Genomic DNA, 21,272 nt, shown 5'->3' with positions numbered 1-21,272 from the left:
TGAGGGGGCTAATGAAACCACTGTCCCTAGTTCCAGTATCCTGTCCCATTGGTCATTTGTTATGAGTCCAATATCCTCCTCCCACCTCTGTTTATTCTTGCTCAGCTTCTCTTTTCCTATCAACTGATCGCTGATCCGTTCGTACAATTCTGATATAAGACCTTTCAAGACCCCCGTCTTGATTAGTCTTTGGAGATGCGTGAGCTTTTGCCATCTTACCGGCTGTAATTTAAATTGGGCTTGTAATGCGTGTCTAACCTGCAAATAGGCAAAAAACATAGAATTTGGGATGCCATATTCCCGACTTAGCTCTGAGAAGGGTTTTAATGTGCAGTCTGTATAGAGTTGTGCCACTCTGGTTATCCCACGTTTATCCCATTCTTTTAATTTTCCCATGGCCAAAATTTCTTTTAAGTTATTATTTTCCCATAGTGGGGAGTATTCTGTTAATCCTTTATAGCCCAAGGCAAGTTTTCCCACTTGCCATATTCTTACCATCATCTTTACTGTTGGACTTTTTACCGAGAAAGAGTTGGCCTCTATTACCGATCTATGAGGAGACCCTCTTAGTATCATTTTCCCACTTGCATTACCTCCCCCCTCTATGCTACACCCCCCCAAATGCTGCAACTGCGCCGCCAAAAAATAGCTATATGGATGCGGGACCGATAGCCCTCCTCTGTCTGTTGGCAGTTGCAGTGTTCGGAGACTGATCCTTGCCTTTCCCTTTTTCCAGATTAGGGTCCTAAAGAGGGTCTCTATCTTTTTAAACCATCGGTTATCAATCCACACTGGGGAGTTGTGAAGTATATACAGCAATTGTGGCATCCAGATCATTTTAATAAGGTTGCTACGTCCGGCCACCGACAGTGGCAAGTGTCCCCATACATCCGCTTTGCGTTTAAGTTTGCCCAAAAGTGGCACTAAATTATTATTTAAAAAATGTTCTGGGTTACGTGTTACCACGATGCCCAAATACTCCATCTTCTCCCCAATTTTTAATTGCGGGATTCCTATCCCATCCATATTGCTTACCGGATCCACTGGTAAGAGTGTTGATTTTTCCCAGTTTATCACTAGGCCCGAGAATCGTCCAAACGCTTCTACTGTTTGAACTGCAGTTTTAAGGGAGGTTGTAGAGTTGCCCAAGAAAAGGAGGATATCGTCCGCATATAGCGCGACTTTTTCCTCCTCTGCTCCTCTCTGAAACCCCTGTATTTCCTGTCTAGCTCTAATAGCAGTTGCCAAGGGCTCAATTGCCAAGGCGAAAAGGAGAGGGGACAATGGACATCCCTGTCTCGTTCCCCTCTCCAATTCAAACGACTGTGAAACTTCATTATTTATTTTTATTTTAGCCTTTGGGGAATTATACAGTAGCTTTATCCATTTAATAAAGGATGGACCAAACCAAAGATTTTACAAGCATTTTAATTCAGTTCACACTGGGGATTCCTGAAGGGCAGGGAGAGAGAGGGGGAGAGAAGACAGCACATTACATGGTAAGACCTACCCCGAAAATAAGCCCTACTATGTCTTTTGTTGCCAAAATTAATATAAGACCCGGGCTTATTTTCGGGGAAACACGGTAGTAATGGCAGCGATTTGCGATTTTTTTTGTCAGGCCTGCGATATTGCGGCGGACGTATCGAACATTTTTGACACAATTTTGGGACCATTCACATTTATACAGCGATCAGTGCTATAAAAATGCAATAATTACTGTATAAATGTGACTGGCAGTGAAGGGGTTAACACTAGGGGGTGAGGAAGGGGTTAAATGTATTTCCTGGGTGTGTTCTTACTGTGTGGGGGGAGGAGACTGACTGGGGGAGGTGACCGATGCTGTGTCCCTATGTAAAGGGACACAGATCGGTCTCCTCTCTCCCTGACAGCACGTGGAGCTCTGTGTTTACACACAGAGCTCCACGTCCCTGCTGTCACCGACGATCGCGGCTCCCGAGCGATGCGCCGGGCACGTTGTTTCCCCGCTGCGCGCCCCCAGCGGCGCGCACGGGGAACAACAACAGGACGTCCACCCGGCACTTGAGAGCCGCGCTGTGGACGTCTTTCGTCCATAGCGCGGATCCCAAGTGGTTAATACCAGACCAATTTTCAGCTTTCGGTGCTCTCACATTTTGAATGACAATTACTCAGTCATACAACACTGTACCCAAATGAAGTGAAATTGAGCTTTCTTTTGGTGGTATTTTTATTTTTTGCATTATAAAAGAAAAAATACTGAAAATTCTGTAAAAAAAAAAAAAAAAAATTCTTTGTTTCTGTTATAAAATTTAGCAAATTTGTAATTTTTCTTCATAAATTTTGGCCAAAATATTGCACAGGGTATTGGCAGGGGGTACTATGCAGAGTATTTGCAGGGGGTACTATGCAGAGTATTTGCAGGGGGTACTATGCAGAGTATTTGCAGGGGGTACTATGCAGAGTATTTGCAGGGGTACTATGCAGAGATGGCTGGCTGGATCTGTGACTGCAATTGTCACAGCGCTGCTGACACCCTCTCTCACTGTACCGATCGGTACAGAGAGGGGAGGGAGGAACCGGCATCATCAAATGATGCCGGTTTGTTTACATGTGATCGCTCCATCATTGGACGGAGAGATCACGTGGTAAACGGCCGCTATCAGCAGAAATTTACCGCAATCCATAATGCGCCGGGTCCTCTTGACCCGGCGGTCACAGACATTCCCGTGTGCGCACCCCAGGGGGCGTGCGATTCTGGGAGGACGTCCATAGACGTCCTCCCAGAGTTAACAAACCGCCCTGTAGACGTCTTTTGTCTATGGGCGGGTCGTTAAGTGGTTAAAGTGGAGCTTCACCCAAAAGAGGAAGTTCGACTTAAAGGCCTCCTCTTTAGGAGATGGCACTTTTTTTTTTTAAGGGGAGCACATACCTGGTTCTGACAGGTACTCACTCCCACTCGGATTGCCTAGGCGATACTAGCAGAAGTTTTCCTTCCCCCCCAGCCATCTTCTGGGACACATAACAGGTCCCAGAAGACTGTAGAACCATTCGCAATACATAGTGTTTCAGCTACACAGCCAGGTGCCCACAGTTAAGATGCTGGTGCCGGGGACAGAACAGGGTGGAGAAAAACGCTCAGGTGAGCACATTCGCTGGATCATGAGACAGGAGAGTGTCTGTTTATTAAAGTGGAAGTTCAGGTAAAACCTAACTAACGCTAAACCTGCTCTCTGTTAGATTCTAAACCTAATCTATCTAAACCTGTAAAGCAAAAATCGCTGTACTTACCTATTCCGGAGCCGATACAGTCTGGTCCCAGCATCAGCTATCACCAGGGGGGAGGATTCCGAAAAGAGGAAGTTGCATTTTTGGGTGGAACTCCGCTTTAAGCCCTGGTTCACATTGATGCTACTTTGAAATTGTGCTACTTCACTTGAAGTAGCACGATTTCTAAGTGGCAAGTCAGTGCGATTTTAGGTGCTACTTGGATGATATCTGTGCCACTTTAAGTACAGATGTCTATTAAAGTCCTGTGCCTGCGTGGGTTTCCTCCGGGTACTCCGGTTTCATCCCACAACTCAAAGACATGCTGGTAGATTAATTGTCTCCTGTCTAAATTGGGCGTAGTATGTGTGTATGTACAATATATATGTAAAGCGCTGCATAAATGGACAGTGCTATAGAAGTACCTGAAATAAATTAAATAAATAAATAAATAAGTTGCACCTGAAATCACCAAAAAAAGTCCAGGAACTACTTTTGCAAATCATTGTTGCAAAGTTGGTGTTGCACTGATTGAAACGGTGCCATTCCCGGCAATAGGCTGCGACTTGTCATGCAATTTGACCTGTCAAATCGCATGTCAAATCACTCCAACCAATGAGGGCTAAATGAAAAGAGTGCATTGATGAAACAGATCCCATCAGGCTGGGTTCACACTGATACTACAGGCCAGTCATACGACTTTCATCCTACTTTGCTCTGCGACATCAGTCCTACATTGGTCCTACATCCATCCGAGCCTTATAGCTTATCAGACTAAATCAACAGGTGTTCCCACTGAAACAATAGAATGATATTCTTTATTTTATTAATAAAATTCTATATTATATATAGAATACTAAGATTTTATGCTACATTCCCTTCCATTAAATGTGCCTTAATTTTTTATTTAATTATTTCCATTATTATTATGTACCAGTACAAAGTATAGTAAAATTAGTGGATGGTAGGCCATATAGTAAAAATATTTGCTGGTACACCGTATAGTAAAAATACTGGATGGTACGCCGTATAGTAAAAATACTGGATGGTCCACGGTATAGTAAAAATACAGGATGGTACACCGTATAGTAAAAATACGGGATGGTACACTGTATAGTAAAAATACGGGATGGTACACTGTATAGTAAAAATACGGGATGGTACACCGTATAGTAAAAATACAGGATGGTACACCATATAGTAAAAGTACAGGATGGTACACCGTATAGTAAAAATACGGGATGGTACACCGCATAGTAAAAATACCAGATATTTACACTTTGTAGTAAAAATACGGGATGGTACACCGTATAGTAAAAATACAGGATGGTACGCTGTAAAGTAAAAATACCGGATATTACACTGTATAGCAAAAATACTGGATATTTACACTTTGTAGTAAAAATATGGGATGGTACACCGTATAGTAAAAATATGGGATGGTACACCGTAGTAAAAATACTGGATATTTACACTTTGTAGTAAAAATACCGGATGGTACACCGTATAGTAAAAATACGGGATGGTACACTGTATAGTAAAAATACGGGATGGTACACTGTATAGTAAAAATATTGGATGGTATACTGTATAGTAAAAATACTGGATATTACACTGTATAGTAAATATACTGGATGGTACACTGTATAGGTCACAGTTGAGTTTACAATGACACAAGATGCCATATACCTATTGCCGAAATGTCCAGAATAAAAAGTCACCCAGAGACACAAAAAATAAAATAATAAAATAAAATGTTGATTTTAAGAAACGTGGTAAGGCATAAAAAATGTTGGAAGTTTTGCAGAAAAGGAGAAAAGGGCATGCATGCAGTCAGGCGGGCATGGAGCTGTGCTTTGTCAATGGCATTCTCCTCCAGAGTGGCTTGTACTGCAGTCCCTGCACATCTCTACCTCCTCCCTACAGGAGCTGAAGGGGAGCAGGGTGTGCAAAGTGCAAGGGGAGGAGGAGAGAGCCTAGGGCAGCTCTGCACTGTGACCCAGCCTTGGCTGTGAGCTTGTCTGCTGTATGTCTGAGACTGGGAGGCTGCCCCTCCATATGTAATAGCATGTGTGTGTGTGAGTGAGCTCTACCGCCGCCACTGCTGCCCTTTGATCCTTGCACTAGTGTTAGGGGCTTGAAGACACACAGGGAGCAGCCATAGACGGTGGCGGCTCCTCATCCTCCTGCTCCTCACCATGTAGCCCCCCAGCACCACCACACACCTATAGATCCGATCCATTGAAGGATATTATTTCTTCTGGCTGGCTGCTTTGCTGGGGGAGGGAGGTGAAAGGGAGGACAAGCCAGGTGCACGGCGCCCCACATCTCTGACTCCAGGAGCCCCGGAGGAGAAGCCGATCTGCTCCTTTCTTCCCATCACCGAGGACAAGGATGTGACCGACAGACAGCCGGGATCCCCCCTCTTCCTTTCCCCCCCCAGATCGTCATCTAAGGGGGACAAAATGCCCCGGAGGAAGCAGGAGCAGCCCAAGCGCCTGCCGTCACGTAAGTCGGGGGGTCGTGCTGTGTGTATGGGGGCGAGTTTAGGGTTACAGAGGTGACACTGACAAAGACAGCCCGGGGTGATTCCTCTTTTTGAGGTCTCCGCCAGGCAGCCATGTTGGTGATGATCAGCCTGTGTGCTCTCTTGCTATTTTTTTTCTGATGATTTTGTTGGTAATAGTATATAGGGATGTTTTGTAGAGGGCGATCCTCCTCCCCGCCCCTCCCCCTTCTCTCCGGTGCCCCCCCACCTTACACCCCCCCGATTTCTATTCAGCCCGGTGCTGCTCCTGCGGAATCAATAGGACTCTGTCCCCGGGTGAAGGTTGCGGCCAGCTCCGGCTGCTGAGCCTGTCGGCCCCGGGAGGAGAGGCAGCGGCAGATGCAAAGGGGGAGGGAGGAGAGGTTTGTACAGCAAGAAACCCGAGGGGTGGGCCGAGGAGGGGAGAGAGAGAGAAACGGGGGTGTCTGTGTGGAGGAATCCCGGATCACATCGGGGTGTGGGGTCACATGAGTCACTTTCCATGACAATCACCAGCCTGCCTACCTCCTCCATACACAACTTTCCTGACACTTTCCTATGCAGGAAACTCGGATCCCTCAACTTTTATAACTTGGAGGGGCTCTCTAAGCATCACTTTCCCAGAGATTCCAGGGATCTATAGAGTGCCACTCTCTGGGCCAAGCAAAGGGCAGCCTTTCTCAACCTTTTACCCCTGAGAAAACCTTCAAATAACCCCTGATAAAATGTATTGGGAATAATGTCTCTTATTTGGTGAACAGGGAAGAATGCCCTCTTATGTTTGTAGTTAGGGAAGAATGCCCTCTTATGTTGGTAGTCAGGGAAGAATGCCCTCTTATGTTGGTAGTCAGGGAAGAATGCCCTCTTATGTTGGTAGTCAGGGAAGAATGCCCTCTTACGTTGGTGATCATGGAAGAATGCCCTCTTACGTTGGTGATCATGGAAGAATGCCCTAGGTAGTCAGGGAAGAATGCCCTCCTATGCTGGTCACAGAAGAATGCTTCTAATATTGGTCACCAGGGTAGAATGTCCTCTTAAGTTGGTGGTCACAGAAGAATACTGCTTATGTTGGTAATCAGTAAAGAATAACCCCTTATGTTGGTCAGAGAAAAATGCACCCTTACCCTGGTGGTCAGGGGAGAATGCCACTTACATTGGTGATCAGTGAAGAATGCCCCTGGCCTTGGCAGTTAAGGATTGTCCCCTCATACGCTGGTCACAGAAGAATGCCCCCTTATGTTGGTGGCCAGGGAAGAATGCTCCCTTACCTTGGTGGTCAGTGTGAAGAATGCCCCCTTACCTTGGTGGTCATTGTGAAGAATGCCCCCTTATGTTGGTGATCAGGGAAGAATACCCCCTTACCTTGGTGGTCAGTAGGAAGAATGCCCCCTTACCTTGGTGGTCAGTGGGAAGAATGCCCCCTTAAGTATGCGATCAGGGAAGAATTCCACCTTACCTTGGTGGTCAGTGGGAAGAATGCCCCCTTACCTTCCTTGGTGGTCAGTGGGAAGACTGCCCCCTTACCTTCCTTGGTGGTCAGTGGGAAGACTGCCCCCTTATCTTGGTGGTCAGTGGGAAGAATGCCCCCTTACCTTGGTGGTCAGGGAAGAATACCCCCTTACCTTGGTGGTCAGTAGGAAGAATGCCTCCTTACGTTGGTGCTCAAGGAAGAATGCCCCCTTACCTTGGTGGTCAGTAGGAAGAATGCCAACTTACGTTTGTGCTCAAGGAAGAATGCCCCCTTACCTTGGTGGGCTTCGTCTGCGCCTGTGTAGTCAAGCAGGGAACCATATCGATAGGGGAACTAGATCGACAAGACACCGGCTTTAGGTTGCATCAGCTGATCAGTGTATTCTGATGGGGGGTCTTCCTGCTGTCAGAATACAGTGACACCTTGAGTGTGTGGATGGGGCAATCGGGTTTGTTTTTTCTGCTCAACCCACTGTTTGAATGTCTCGTATATGGGCAGCTGTATAGTGATGGTCAGAATGCCACCCTTATAGACACCTAAAAAGGTCATTGGTGTCATGTTGCTGGCTCTGCCAAGTGGCATTGGACCTGAAACTAAGCTGCATCATCAGATGGCAAGACAGCCAAACACGGCTCAAGGAATCTCTGGAGGATCTCTAGGATTCCACGGAACCTTGCTTGAGAATACCTGGGATAGTCCTAGGTAGCACAGTGGCCAAATGGGCCTTTGTGTTTAGTACTTATGTCATACTTCAGTGGTTCGAATCGCGGCCAGCACACTCTGTGTGGCGTTTGTATCGTCTCCCTGTGGTTGTGTGGGTTTATTTTGGGTACTCCAAAGACATGCTGGCATATGTGGATTGGCCCTAGTTTGTGTGTAAAAATTGGCTATGCACATGGGCTTTCACCTTCTGCATGCCAGTCCCAAGCTAAGCAAATGGGCAGGGCTGAGAAATGACCAGCCAACCTACCTTGTAAACAATGTGCCTAAAACATATAATGGAAAAGGCTATTAAGCGTATCAGACTTGGTGCCCAGGGACAGTTTGATACATATTGGTTTTTTTTGGAAGCCCTGCATATATATTTGATTGCCATGTATCATTTCTCATCTGTGCCATTCAGCTGCTCCCAACTGTTGTTGCATTTTGTTGTTCTTCTCCTAATTGCTACATTACACATGTGTGGGACGTTGACATTTGACAGGATGTGTTGAGGCTGATCAGCCTAGGGGTTGGGAATATCCACACGATAAATAGTGTGAATATTCATATTAGTTATCCAATCATGTGAAAATCCGATTCTTGTTGCCTTCTTTCATCTGCAAACGATTGGATAATTGTACTGATTATTCACACAATTTATTGGGCATGGATTCTCAGCTGGTTTAGTAAATCAGCTAGGCTGTGTCATTGCTACGCCAAGGGTTAAGTGATCATGGGCTGAGATGGGCATGTTTTCTAATGTGGCTGTATGTAGAGGAGGACATGATCCTTGTTTACCCCGCACACCCTAGTTCAGCTGAGGTTTTCTGCATGTCTGTGTTTTCGCTGCCTGTGTGAGTGTCAGCCACAGTCGGTCACCTGAAGTTCACAAGGTTGGGGGAAGGGAGGGAGGGGTCAGGTTGTTGCTTCCCATTTGCAGCCATTTGCTCTCTGCAGACAGATCACGATCAATATCCATAACATAAATATATGTATGCATGTCTCTGACACGGTAGGAAGGAGAATAGAGGAGGGTGATGGCTGGAGGCACCATGCAGGATAGGCATTAATAAGCCCACCCTGGTGGCACGCCATCATTGCAGTTTTTGCATATTTTCCTGATCTATTTTTTTTTTTTTCCCGTTCTCTCGGGTGGTTTGTGTTTGATGTTGAGTGCTGGACGTCTGCTTAGCAAGCTCCCATCGCTTCTGTTAGTTTTTTTTTATTTTTCACCATGCAAGGGGATCTGATCAGAAATGCAGTCTAGTCCATGAAGTGTGAGCACCAGCCTTTTTCTATAAATCAGTCTGGGGTTATCCTGCAGACCAAATTAATCTTTTTTTCTTTATTCCCTTTTATCTTCCACAAAGACCAGCATGGAGAGTCGCAGACTCTTTTCATCAGCTTTTAAAAAAAAAAAACGCTCAGTCTGCGTCCAGCGTCTATAAAAGAAGAATACGGCTTGTTCCTGTTTAATAATCACATGCTACATATTGTTTGTTTTATGTTATGATCAGCTCATAAACAATGAAAAAGACATTTGACAACTGTCAGATTTGCACAGTGCAGAATGACAGTTGTAAAGAAAATGCTCATTCGGTGTGTAAAGAGTTAAGACATGTTTGAACTGTGAAGAGGTGGCGCAGCAGTTCTATTCCATAAAGATAGCTAATGCTAAAGATCTTCAGCTAATGAATTCGATGACCTAGGTAAGGGGGAATATTTGGCAACTGTCAGATTTGCACAGTACAGAATGACAGTTGTAAAGAAAATGCTCATTCGGTGTGTAAAGAGTTAAGTTTGAACTGTGAAGAGGTGGCGCAGCAGCTCTATTCCAAAAAAAAAGCTACTTCTAAAGATATTCAGCTAATGAATGATGACCTAGGAAAGGGGGAATATTTGGCAACTGTCAGATTTGCACAGTACAGAATGACAGTTGTAAAGAAAATGCTCATTCAGTGTGTAAAGAGTTAAGTTTGAACTGTGAAGAGGTGGCGCAGCAGCTCTATTCAAAAAAAAAAGCTACTTCTAAAGATATTCAGCTAATGAATGATGACCTAGGAAAGGGGGAATATTTGGCAACTGTCAGATTTGCACAGTACAGAATGTCAGTTGTTCGGTATGTTTAAACTGTGAAGAGGTGGTGCAGCAGTTCTATTCAATAAAACAACCAATGCTGGAGACGTTGAACTGCAATTGTGTCTGTGCCAGAAATGTTGCAAGTATCGAGGAGCTCTGCAGAAGGCGACCTCTGCTGAACAGTAGATGTATGTCGAAGTGGCAGAACCATGTGACCTTGACCCCGACCTCAGCTACTCCCCTTCAGCTCTGAGTCATTCTCCATTTTAGCTCCGTCACTGTGGGCCTGTACAGTGCCTTTTGTGCTTGCACTGGATCTCTCTGACAGGCTCATTGTAATCGACATTCTCAAAACTCCATGCCTCTCTCCATTTAATCTGGCAAACTTGTAACATCAAGTCTTAAAGTCATGTGTTTAGGAGCGTGTTATCAGAGGCTGACATCAAGTTTATTCAATAATACAGGCCCAAAAAGGTCACACCAGAACTGCGTTCTGTGGTAACGTTACTTTGTTTGATCATTGGAATTATTTGTGACTACTACAGCTAGAGTAAGGCCTCATTCACACAGGCTAATTTAGTCACAGGTGATTCCAGTCAGCTTCAGCCTGGACGCATGTACAAAGCAATGAAAGGCTGACAGGAGTTGTAGTGATTCCAGTCAGCTTCAGCCTGGACGCATGTACAAAGCAATGAAAGACTGACAGGAGTTGTAGTGATTCCAGTCAGCTTCAGCCTGGACGCATGTACAAAGCAATGAAAGGCTCACAGGAGTTGTAGTGATTCCAGTCAGCTTCAGCCTGGACGCATGTACAAAGCAATGAAAGACTGACAGGAGTTGTAGTGATTCCAGTCAGCTTCAGCCTGGACGCATGTACAAAGCAATGAAAGGCTGACAGGAGTTGTAGTGATTCCAGTCAGCTTCAGCCTGGACGCATGTACAAAGCAATGAAAGGCTGACAGGAGTTGTAGTGATTCCAGTCAGCTTCAGCCTGGACGCATGTACAAAGCAATGAAAGGCTGACAGGAGTTGTAGTGATTCCAGTCAGCTTCAGCCTGGACGCATGTACAAAGCAATGAAAGGCTGACAGGAGTTGTAGTGATTCCAGTCAGCTTCAACCTGGACGCATGTACAAAGCAATGAAAGGCTGACAGGAGTTTTAGTGATTCCAGTCAGCTTCAGCCTGGACGCATGTACAAAGCAATGAAAGGCTGACAGAAGTTGTAGTGATCCGTCACAGATAGCTATTACCTGCAAATAGGGTTTCCCTGCATCCAATTCGCATGTCAGGAGATTATGACCGGCTCTTTAAGAAGCCGGTTCACACATCTTTGGGACAGCCGTGGAGTGGCTTGCACAGGAGTCCTATGCGTCTTTGGCTTTTTTTAAGGGCCTAATTCAGGCAAAAATATGTCCCTGATTCTTCCCTAAAATGGCCGCGACCATCCGCAGTTTGAACCCAGCCTGTAAGCAAAGTGCTGTGGCAGGTATACAACCCCACCCAGCTTAAAGGGGTTGTAAAGGTAAAAAATGTTTTCTTAAATAGCTTCCTTAATGCAGTCCTCCTTCACTTACCTCATCCTTCTGAGAAATCCTCACTTCCTGTTCTTCTGTCTGTAACTCCAAACAGTAATGCGAGGCTTTCTCCCTGGTGTGGAGTGTCGTGCTCGACCCCTCCCCTGGAATACAGGAAAGTCAGGACGCTCTCTACGTTGCAGATAGAGAAAAGAGCTGTGTGTTAGTGGGTGTCCTGACTCTCATGTAGTCCAAGGCAGGGGGTGAGCATGACACTCCACACCAGGGAGAAAGCCTTGCGTTACTGTGTGGAGTTACAGACAGAAGAACAGGAAGTGAGGATTTCTCAGAAGAAATAAGGACATTTAAAAGCAAAATCGAAGGATGAGGTAAGTGAAGGAGGACTGCACTAAGGTAAAGGAAGCTATTTAGGAAAACAAATTGTACCTTTACAACCCTTTAACTACTTAAAAACACTTACCCTCCCTTAACTGCAAGTGTAAACTGAGGGGGTTATTTACTAAAGGCAAATCCACTTTGCACTACAAGTGCAAAGTGCACTTGATATTGCACTGAAAGTGCGCTTGGAAGTGCAGTTGCTGTAGATCCGAGGGGGACATGCAAGGAAAATAAAAAACTGCATTTTTAGCTTGCACATGATTGGATAATACAATCAGCAGAGCTTCCCCTCATTTCAGATCTACCCCTCAGATTTACAGCGACTGCACTTCCAAGTGCACTTTCAGTGCAATTTCAATTGCACTTGTAGTTTTGCACTTGTACAGTAGTGTAAAGTGGATTTGCCTTTTGTAAATAACCCCCTTAGACTCACAGCTTTTATCACTAGCTGTGTGATTACCTGCGAGACGGACAGCCACCACTCCTGTCAGCTAACACTCCTGTCAGCCTGTCATTTTTTTGTAAATTCTTTGCAGCTGTCCGGAACCACCGCAGGAAACAAATTGGGCTGTGTCAATGAGGCCTTGAAGCACGTTCACACCAGAGTACGGTCTTTAGTTTACACACAAGAGTCACAGCTGTTGCGTACAGCCAAGAGCCGCAGCCTGTACAAATCAATGGCAGGCTGACAGATGCTGCAGCTGTACACACTTCAGATCGCTTACATTGGTAGAGGGATGGATGAGCATCACTGGACACAGACAGTCTGCACACAGGGCCACTCATCCATCCTTGTAAAAAGATAAATGGTCAGATGTGTGTCATCTTGTTATACGGTCATTTTTATTTTGTACTGGCTGCTGCCCTTTTGCTATTCGCAAACACCTGTGACTCCTGGGTGCACAAATCACACTCCTTTGTATGCTGTATGGCCCTTTGCGGTCATGTAAATATGGCCTGTAATGTGTGTTTGCTGGGGTATGTTGTGCAGATGAGGTGTGATCAGTGTTGCCAACCTACCAGATTGAAATTTACTGGCACAACACCCAAAAGCGCAGCCACATTTTTACTGGCATTTCACAAAAGTTACTAAATTAAATTTTAAGGGCAAATTTTAGTATTTAGGCTACAAACAAGTACGCTAGGCAAATAGCAATGTGATTTAAGGTACATATTAAGGTAAAAAAAACATTTTTGTTACTTTCGATATAATAAGGGCAAATTATTTGGTCACATCACCCGCTGCCTCCATCCCCCTCTGCCACCAACACCCCCTGCCTTCACCCACCTCTGCGGTGCCACAATTTCCTCCTGCCTCCAATCACCCCCTGCCTCCAAACTCCGCCAAGCCCCCTGCCTCCATCGTCCCCTGCCTCCATCCCCCTCTGCGGTGCTACCAACACCAACAACCCCTGTCTCCATCCCCACCCTCTGCGGTGCCACCATCCCCTTCTGTGGTGCCACAATCACCCTCTGCCTTCAATCACCCCCTGCCTCCATTCTCCCCCAGGCCCCCTGCCTCCAATCACCCCCTGCCTCCATCGTCCCCTGCCTCCCTCCCCCTCTGCAGTGCCACCAACAACCCCTGTCCCCATCCCCCACCCTCTGCGGTGCCACTAACTCCCCCTGCCTCCATTGCCCCCTGCCTCCATTCCCCTCTGCGGTGCCACCACAGCCACCATCATCCCCTGTCTCCAATCTCCATGCGCAGTTCCAAGCCGAACCAATCTCAGCCATTTTTACTGGCACATTTCCGCAACCACGGACATTTTCGAAGTGGGGTGGGTGCCCGTTTTTACCGACTGTCCGTAAAAATACAGACGTTTGGCAACACTGGGTGTGATGCGTAGTTACAGCATATTGCATTGTTTACTTTTTCATTTTTTTTTTTTTTTCAAATGTTTTTTTATTGTATTTTTCAAAGATACACAATAAAGCACAAATAAGAGTCATAACAATACAACAGTTTCTTAGTCATACTTTGTGTTCAACAGTGTGCCTGGGTAGGCTTCAAATTATCATTTTACTAAACAGTAACCATATAGGGCCTCAGTCCAGTTGGATAGTGGTCAGATGCTTAAACAAGTAACTAGCAATCCCTGTTTACCCCAACGGGATCATGCTGTAAACGAGGGATTATGGTTCATTATCTTATATTATAAAATCAAAATTAACATAAAGGGGTATCAAGGGAAGGAGGGGAGGGGAAGGTGAGTAGGAAGTTATCTTTTTAACATTAGCTCATAGTGAGCCTGAGTATTGAGTCTCTGGACAACATCAGATAAGTTAGGTGCTAAGGTAGATTTCCATAGTTTCGTTATGGTGAGTCTCGCTGCTGTAAGGAAGTTGGCAACTATAGTTCTAAATTGAGGAGGATAAACATCTAGATTTAAACCTAGTAGGGCTAATTCAGGTGTGAGTATTTTTAGATTACCAGTGAAGGATGCAAACTTTTTCATTTTTAACTTTAGCGAAATGTCAAAAAAAGACACTTCATTCAACTCTATGCACCACAGCATATTGCGACATTCTGAGTGCGGTGCCATGCGTTGTGCTGTATTTAAAAGGCAGACATATTCCATGAGCCCCTGCCTGGAGTGTGTGTTGATCTATGCAGATCAACGGACATGGTGTGAATGAGCGCTTATCGACATTCCTGCCTTAAAAATAGGGAGTTTTTAGGACAGCAGCAGATGGACATAAAAAGACATCATCAGCAAACCAGTATAGCATTCCTAGAAGGAATCCGCATCTGATATTTACTATAAACCTGCCTCGGTAAAAGAAAAGCTTCCATTGCTGACTTAGCCTAATTTTTACGCTGGTTGTGTTCATCCTATGGAGGCAGGGGGCTTGGGGGAGATTGGATATTTGTAAAGCAACCGCACATTATAAAGTACACGGGAGTCCAATGCAAGCAAAGCGCTACTCATTCCAATAAAAAAAAAAAAGTGACAGGAAAGTAGAGCTCCATCATGTTACTTTTCAGAATCATGTGACTGGCCTCTCCTCCAATCATGGAGTGTTCTTTCAGGCATAATTTCAAGAGGACTGGGTGGGACACTAAAGGCTCTATACTGCAGCCTGCATTTTATTAAAGGCATCCAAAACTCAGGGTTATCGTGGAGTAAACCAGATTTTGGTGCCACTTTAAAGTGTATATAAACTAGGCAGGCGATAGACGTCTTTTTTTTCTATTCAACCGGCGGGTTGAATGAAGAAAAAGATCAGATTTCCCCTATCTGCAAACTCCCTCCCCGCTGAGCTATTGTATTCTGACAGCAGGGAGACTTCCCCATGTCAGAATACACTGATCAGTGCTGCCTGCTATAGCCTGCAATGCTGATCGAGCGGCGAACCATCGACATGATTGTTGCAAATGCGGCCTTGTTAAAACAACTTACTAGGTGGTGGTGATCGGTAAGCTCCACAATGCATATTTGCGTTTGGGAGTTTACTGATCATGTGACCACTGTGACAGTCACGGCGGTCACATGACCTGAATGTCCACCTCTGCCTCCGGGCTTTTATACCTAAAGATGCAGCCCATTCAGGGACTACATGTGTAAGTGCCCGTGTGAATAAAGTATAACAATGAACTTCTCATTTTTTACCTTTTGATCACTTAAAGTGATTCTAAAGGCAAAAGGTTTTTTATCTTAATGCATTCTATACATTAAGATAAAAAACCTTCAGCGTGCAGCAGCCCCCCTCGGCCCCCTAATACTTAAGAGATCTGAATCTTGATCCAGCAATGTGCACGAATGCCTCGGCTGTCCAGTTAGCCAGTCAGGAGAGAGAGGGGGCGAGTCCATACCGCAGCTTCGTGTCTGAATGGATACACAGAGCTGCGGCTCGGCTTGGGTGCCCCATAGCAAGCTGCTTGCTGTGGGAGCACGCGACAAGGGGGGAGGGACCAAGAGAGCCGGCGAGGGATCCGAGAAGAGGAGGAACGGGGGCTGCTCTGTACAAAACCACTACACAGGGCAGGTAAGTACAGTATAACATGTTTGTTATTTTAAAAAAACAAGACTTTAGTATAACTTTAAACAGGGTTTAGAATTAGCGACCTGGCACTTGAGGCAGCACAGCTGGGGTATCCTGTCTCTCCGTGCGCCCCCCCGGCACGATCGCGTTGGGCCGCGCCAGCCGGTAATTGAGGCCGCGGCTTTGCGGCCTTCTCTGCAGTCCTATGCTTCTCTAGCGCCCTCTTGTTGTGGCCGTTGGTATGACAAGACAACCAGCAATGCTAATAGAGCTTCCCCTGCCTGTTTTTTCACTGCCCACCTCCTTTCCTTTACTTAGAACCTCCAAACATTATATACATTTTTTATTCTAACATCCTAGAGAATAAAATGGCGGTCGTTGCAATACTTTCTGTCACACCGTATTTGCGCAGCTTTCTTACAAGCACACTTTTTTTGGAAAAAAATACACTTTTTTTTTTAATAAAAAAATAAGACAACAGTAAAGTTAGCCCATTTTTTTTTATATTGTGAAAGATTATGTTACGCCAAGTAAAATGATACCCAACATGTCACAGTTCAAAATTGCGTCCGCCCGTGGAATGGCAACAAACTTTTTCCCCTTAAAATCTCCATAGGCGACGTATAAAAAATTCTACAGGTTGCATGTTTTAAGTTAGAGGAGGTCTAGAAGGATAGAATTATTGCTCTCACTCTACCAATCGTGGTGGTACTCACATGTGTGGTTTGAATACCGCTTTCATATACGGGCGCTACTCACGTATGCGTTCGCTTCTGCACGGAAGCTCCGCGGGATGGGGCACGTTCCTGGCTCCTAACTTTTTTAGCTGGCTCCTAGATTCCAAGCAAATTTGTCAAGCCCTGACTTTAAATGTACTATTGACATACTTTTGTTATCTGTTTGATAAGTGCAAACATATACCTGTTGATCATGTTTAACAAATGCCCCCCTTTTTGCCTACATGTTACATTGCATGCATGTTTTTATTCACGTGTTGCTTGGAAAGGGCAAGGGATGTTCTTCATATAACCTTTGTGTGGCAGCATGCCATTTTGATGCTGTAGACAAGAAACCCTTACTTATAGCTGTGTTATATAGGAGATCTCTATCTCAAATTATTCTTGGAGGAAGATTGACACAGGCTGTGCTTTATATTGTAATTGCCATTGTGCTGTATATTGTAATTGCCATTGTGCTGAAAAGCGAAGATGCAGAACCTTCAAGTTCCTCTGACAGTCTCCTCTGTTGGTTTGCCATTGCCTTTCTTGTGTCCCAATAAATGGTCTGCCAGCAAATGAACGTTTGATGGAGTTCTGATGAGTAGTACATGGCTGGATACAGGAATTCTGGATCTTTATGGTCAGCTAGTAGAATTAAAATGAACTAAAGGCACACCTTTTTAGGTTTTGGATAGGGAGGAGAAGGCTTAGAACCCATGTCAGGTTTTATTGCTGTCCCCATCACTGACAGTGAAAGAGAAATTCCCACATTTTTGGGTTGCAACCAGGACAGGAGTAGAAGGAAAATCTTCCAATGAGGACACTGGTTCCGGTGACCCTGGTCCATCACTTTGGAGGTTTTCCTCTAACTTCCTGTACTTGCCGTGGGACAGAAAGCGAGGAAGTGAGGGGAGACCACCCCCCCCCCCCCCCTTCCCTCCATGAGACACAGATGGCAAACAAATCAGATAGGTTAACACATTCCCTTACAATTTGCTTTTTTTTTTCATTTAAGTGTCTCAAACCCAGAGATATTGTAGTTTTCTCATTTACTTACCAAGGGATCTGTACGTTTAACCAGCCATTCTTGTGAGACAAACTTTTCTGCTGGTAAGGAAGATACCCATTGGTTAAGATTGCTACTTCTGGGTCATCTCCCGTCTATTTGGACAGAGGCTGAGCAGGTTGGAAACAGATGTGATATATTGAAAGAATACCCGACTGTTCAGTGTGGCAGATACCAGGGTGAGATGAGCTAGGGATGTAACATCGTTGAGCTACATGCTTCTCTATAAATGAAAAACTTTAAAGGCTCATTTACACTATTTACAGTGCACCATGATACAACATATGTGCCCAGGTTCCTCATATGAATAACACAAATTGTTTTAATAAAAGTTGTACCATCTGGAACAAATGTGAGAATCCAACAATACAGCATTCAATATAGTTATACTCAAAAGTTGTAGGAGAACAGTATAAATTAACACTTCTCTATAGCATTAACATCACATCATATACTTAATATGTAACCAGCCTACAGTATCAGGAGTAATTTGCGTTTTCAGACAAGGGGACTATAACTTTGTAAACTTCTTGGGGCATCTACTGACCTCATAAGTTAATTTATACATTGGTATCATCTGATTAATAAATTGGAGCCACTCTACCAAAGTTGGAGGGTCAGGGGCTTTCCAACTAATAACTATAGTTTTTTAGTGTAAAAAAGTACCGTAATATACCTAATTAGAGTTTTGTACAATTGGAGAGATTTGACCTGGATTGGTCAATGTAAGCGGTTGCTCTTAAAATTTGTAATATCAGACCAAAAGGTCCTTATAACTGGGCATTCCAATATCATATAAAAAAAAACATCCATTATTTGATCAACACTAATGCCGCATACACACGATAATTTTTCGGCATAAAAAAAACGTTTTTCGGCATGTAGAAAAAACGTCATTAAAACGACGTTGCCCGCACACCATCTTTTAAAAAAAAATGCTCTAGCAAAGCGCGGTGACATACAACATGTACGACGGCACTATAAAGGGGAAGTTAAATGCGGATGACGCCACCCTTGGGGCTGCTTTAGCTGATTTTCTGTTAGTAAAAGACGATTCACGCTTTTCTGTCTGTTACAGCGTGATGAATTATGCTTACTCCATTACGAATGGTAGTTTTACCAGAACGAGTGCTCCCGTCTCATAACTTGCTTCTGAGCATGCGCGGGTTTTAACATCGTTTTAGCCCACACACGATCATTTTTTACAACCCGAATAACGACATCATTTAAAACGTTGTTAAAAAATGCAGCATGTTCGGGGAAAAAAATTGTCGTTTTCAGAACCCGAAAAATAATGTGAAGCCCACACACCATCATTTTAAATGAAATTTTTTAAAAACGTAGTTTTTTTCATGCCGAAAAATTATCGTATGTACGTGGCATTGGAGCGTAAAGGAGAATGTAGCTTGCCTATTTTTAACAGTAAATATGGAGTTTAATAGATTCAGTGTAAGTATTTACCTTGAAAAGTTTTGTCCTCTGAGATAACCGAAGACAATTAAGAGGCCAGAACCTCTTGCCAAGCATCTTCTGGTAGATCAGGAATATCTTTTATATGATTGAGATTTAATTGTCACAAGTCTCAGAGCTTTAGAATGAAGTAATGCCGAATAGTATGCTGCGATCAATTTACTGTGTCCTGGCTGAAAAAGCAATCTTTCTAGATTAGAGGTAGTCAAAGTTACATTGGTGAGGCCAAACTGCGCTGCCTCATCGTGCGTGTCTCACTTGCAAATTTCGAAAGTAGGCAAACGTGGTATACCAAACTCACTGGGAGTTCAAAAAAAGGTTTGAGCCTAGGTTCACACTGCTGCGAATTCAAAATTGCGGTAAAATTGCGCGATTTTACCGCGATTTCGCGGCCGCGATTTTGCCGCGATTTCGGCCGCAATTTAATGTAAATCGCGGCCCGAAATCGCAAAAAATAGTACAAGAAGTACTTTTTGAAATCGCAGATGCGGCGTCGCACTGATTAGGACAGTGCCATTGCCGACAATTGCCGCCGATTTGAGATGCGATTTGACATGTCAAATCGCATCTCAAATCGCTCCAAATCGTACCCAGTGTGAACCAGGGCTAAAGGTACCACTTGTATAATTCCATTTAAAAAGTGGCGCTTTTTAATGTGCTAAAACACTTCAACAAATCATAACTTTTATATATCACAGTGCACACTCCTCATGATCGCGGCGATACCTCACATGTGTGGTTTGAACACTGTTTTCACATGTGGGCGTTGCTCACGTATGCTTTTGTTTCTCTGCGCAAGCTCGTCGTGACAGGGGGGGCTTTAAATTTTTTTTTTCTTATTTTACTTTATTTTATTTATGTTTAAAAAAAAAAATTTGGGTCACGTTTATTCCTATTACAAGGAATGTAAACGTCCCTTGTAGTAGAAAAACAAAGCACGACAGGTCCTCTTAAATATGAGATCTGGGGTCAAAAAGACTTCAGATCTCATATTTAGACTTAAAGCGGGGGTTCGCCCAAAAAACACATTTTTAACATTAGATTGAGGCTAATTGTGGGAAGCACATTCGGGTGTTTTTTTTTAAATCAATGCAGTACATACCGTTTTAGAGATAGATGTTCTCCACGGCTATGGGCTGCGGGACTGGGCGTTCCTATTTGATTGACAACCTTTCCGACCGTCGCATACAGTGCGTCACGAGTTGCCCAAAGTAGCCGAACATCGGTGCGCAGGCGCCGTATAGAGCCGCACTGACGCACCACTGAGTGGTGGGAGCTCTCTTCCGCCGCCGAAAATGGTAATCTTGCGGCAAATCCGCCACAGAGACTACCATTATCGGAAACCGGACTGACGCCTGAAGACGAGGATATCTGGATTATGATAACGTAACAGAGATATCCGCTTCAAAGTGCCGACGTATATAGTCATGTGGCGGTCAGGAAGTGGTTAAACAAATACTTTGTTGAAGCACCTTTTGACTTTATTACAGCACTCAGTCTTTTTGGGTATAAGCCATGGTACATCTTGACTTGGCAATATTTGCCTACTCTTTGCAAAAACACTCCAAATCTGTCAGATTGCAAGCCCTCTTCAGATCACACCACAGATTTTTAATCGGCTTCAGGTATGGGCTCTGGCTGGGTTATTTCAAAACTTTATTCTTCTACTGGTGAAGCCATTCCTTTGTTGATTTGGATGTATGCTTTGGGTCGTCACGATGAAACATGTTCCTCTTCATATTCAGCTTTCTAGCAGAAGCCTGAAGGTTTTGTGGCAATATTGACTGGTATTTGGAACTGTTCACATTTCCCTCTACCTTGACTAAGGCCCCTGTTCCAGCTGAAGAAAAACAGCCCCAAAGCATGATGCTGCCACCACCATGGTTCACTGTGGGTAAAGTAGAGTAAGGTACACGACAGCTGATGGAAACACAAGCTGCGGTGCCGACATCGCTGGACTCCAGGACTGGTAAGTGTCCTATTATTAAAAGCCAGCAGCTGCAGTATGTGTAGCTGCTGGCTTTTAATCACTTCCCTACCGCTGGACTTTAGGGGGGATATCTGAATGATGCCTGCAGCTACAGGCATCAT

At 44.5% G+C, this 21,272-nt stretch overlaps 1 protein-coding gene across 2 annotated transcripts in view; it reads left to right on the top strand.

Annotated features, from left to right (window-relative positions):
- The first annotated feature begins 5,202 nt into the window (after window positions 1-5,202).
- Window positions 5,203-21,272, top strand: part of ZNF827 (zinc finger protein 827) — a 314,048-nt gene continuing 297,978 nt past the window's right edge. For both annotated transcript variants that reach the window (XM_040331699.1, XM_040331692.1), the window contains exon 1: window positions 5,203-5,754. In XM_040331699.1, the coding sequence (XP_040187633.1) occupies window positions 5,712-5,754 (43 nt within the window). In that variant the 5' untranslated portion in view covers window positions 5,203-5,711. The remainder of the gene's footprint in view (window positions 5,755-21,272) is intronic.

The sequence above is a fragment of the Rana temporaria genome, chromosome 1 (assembly GCF_905171775.1).
Source record: "Rana temporaria chromosome 1, aRanTem1.1, whole genome shotgun sequence".
Classification (NCBI taxonomy): Eukaryota; Metazoa; Chordata; class Amphibia; order Anura; family Ranidae; genus Rana; species Rana temporaria.
The sequence above is the reverse complement of the archived record's forward strand: the minus strand, read 5'-3'. Positions and strand labels throughout refer to the sequence as shown.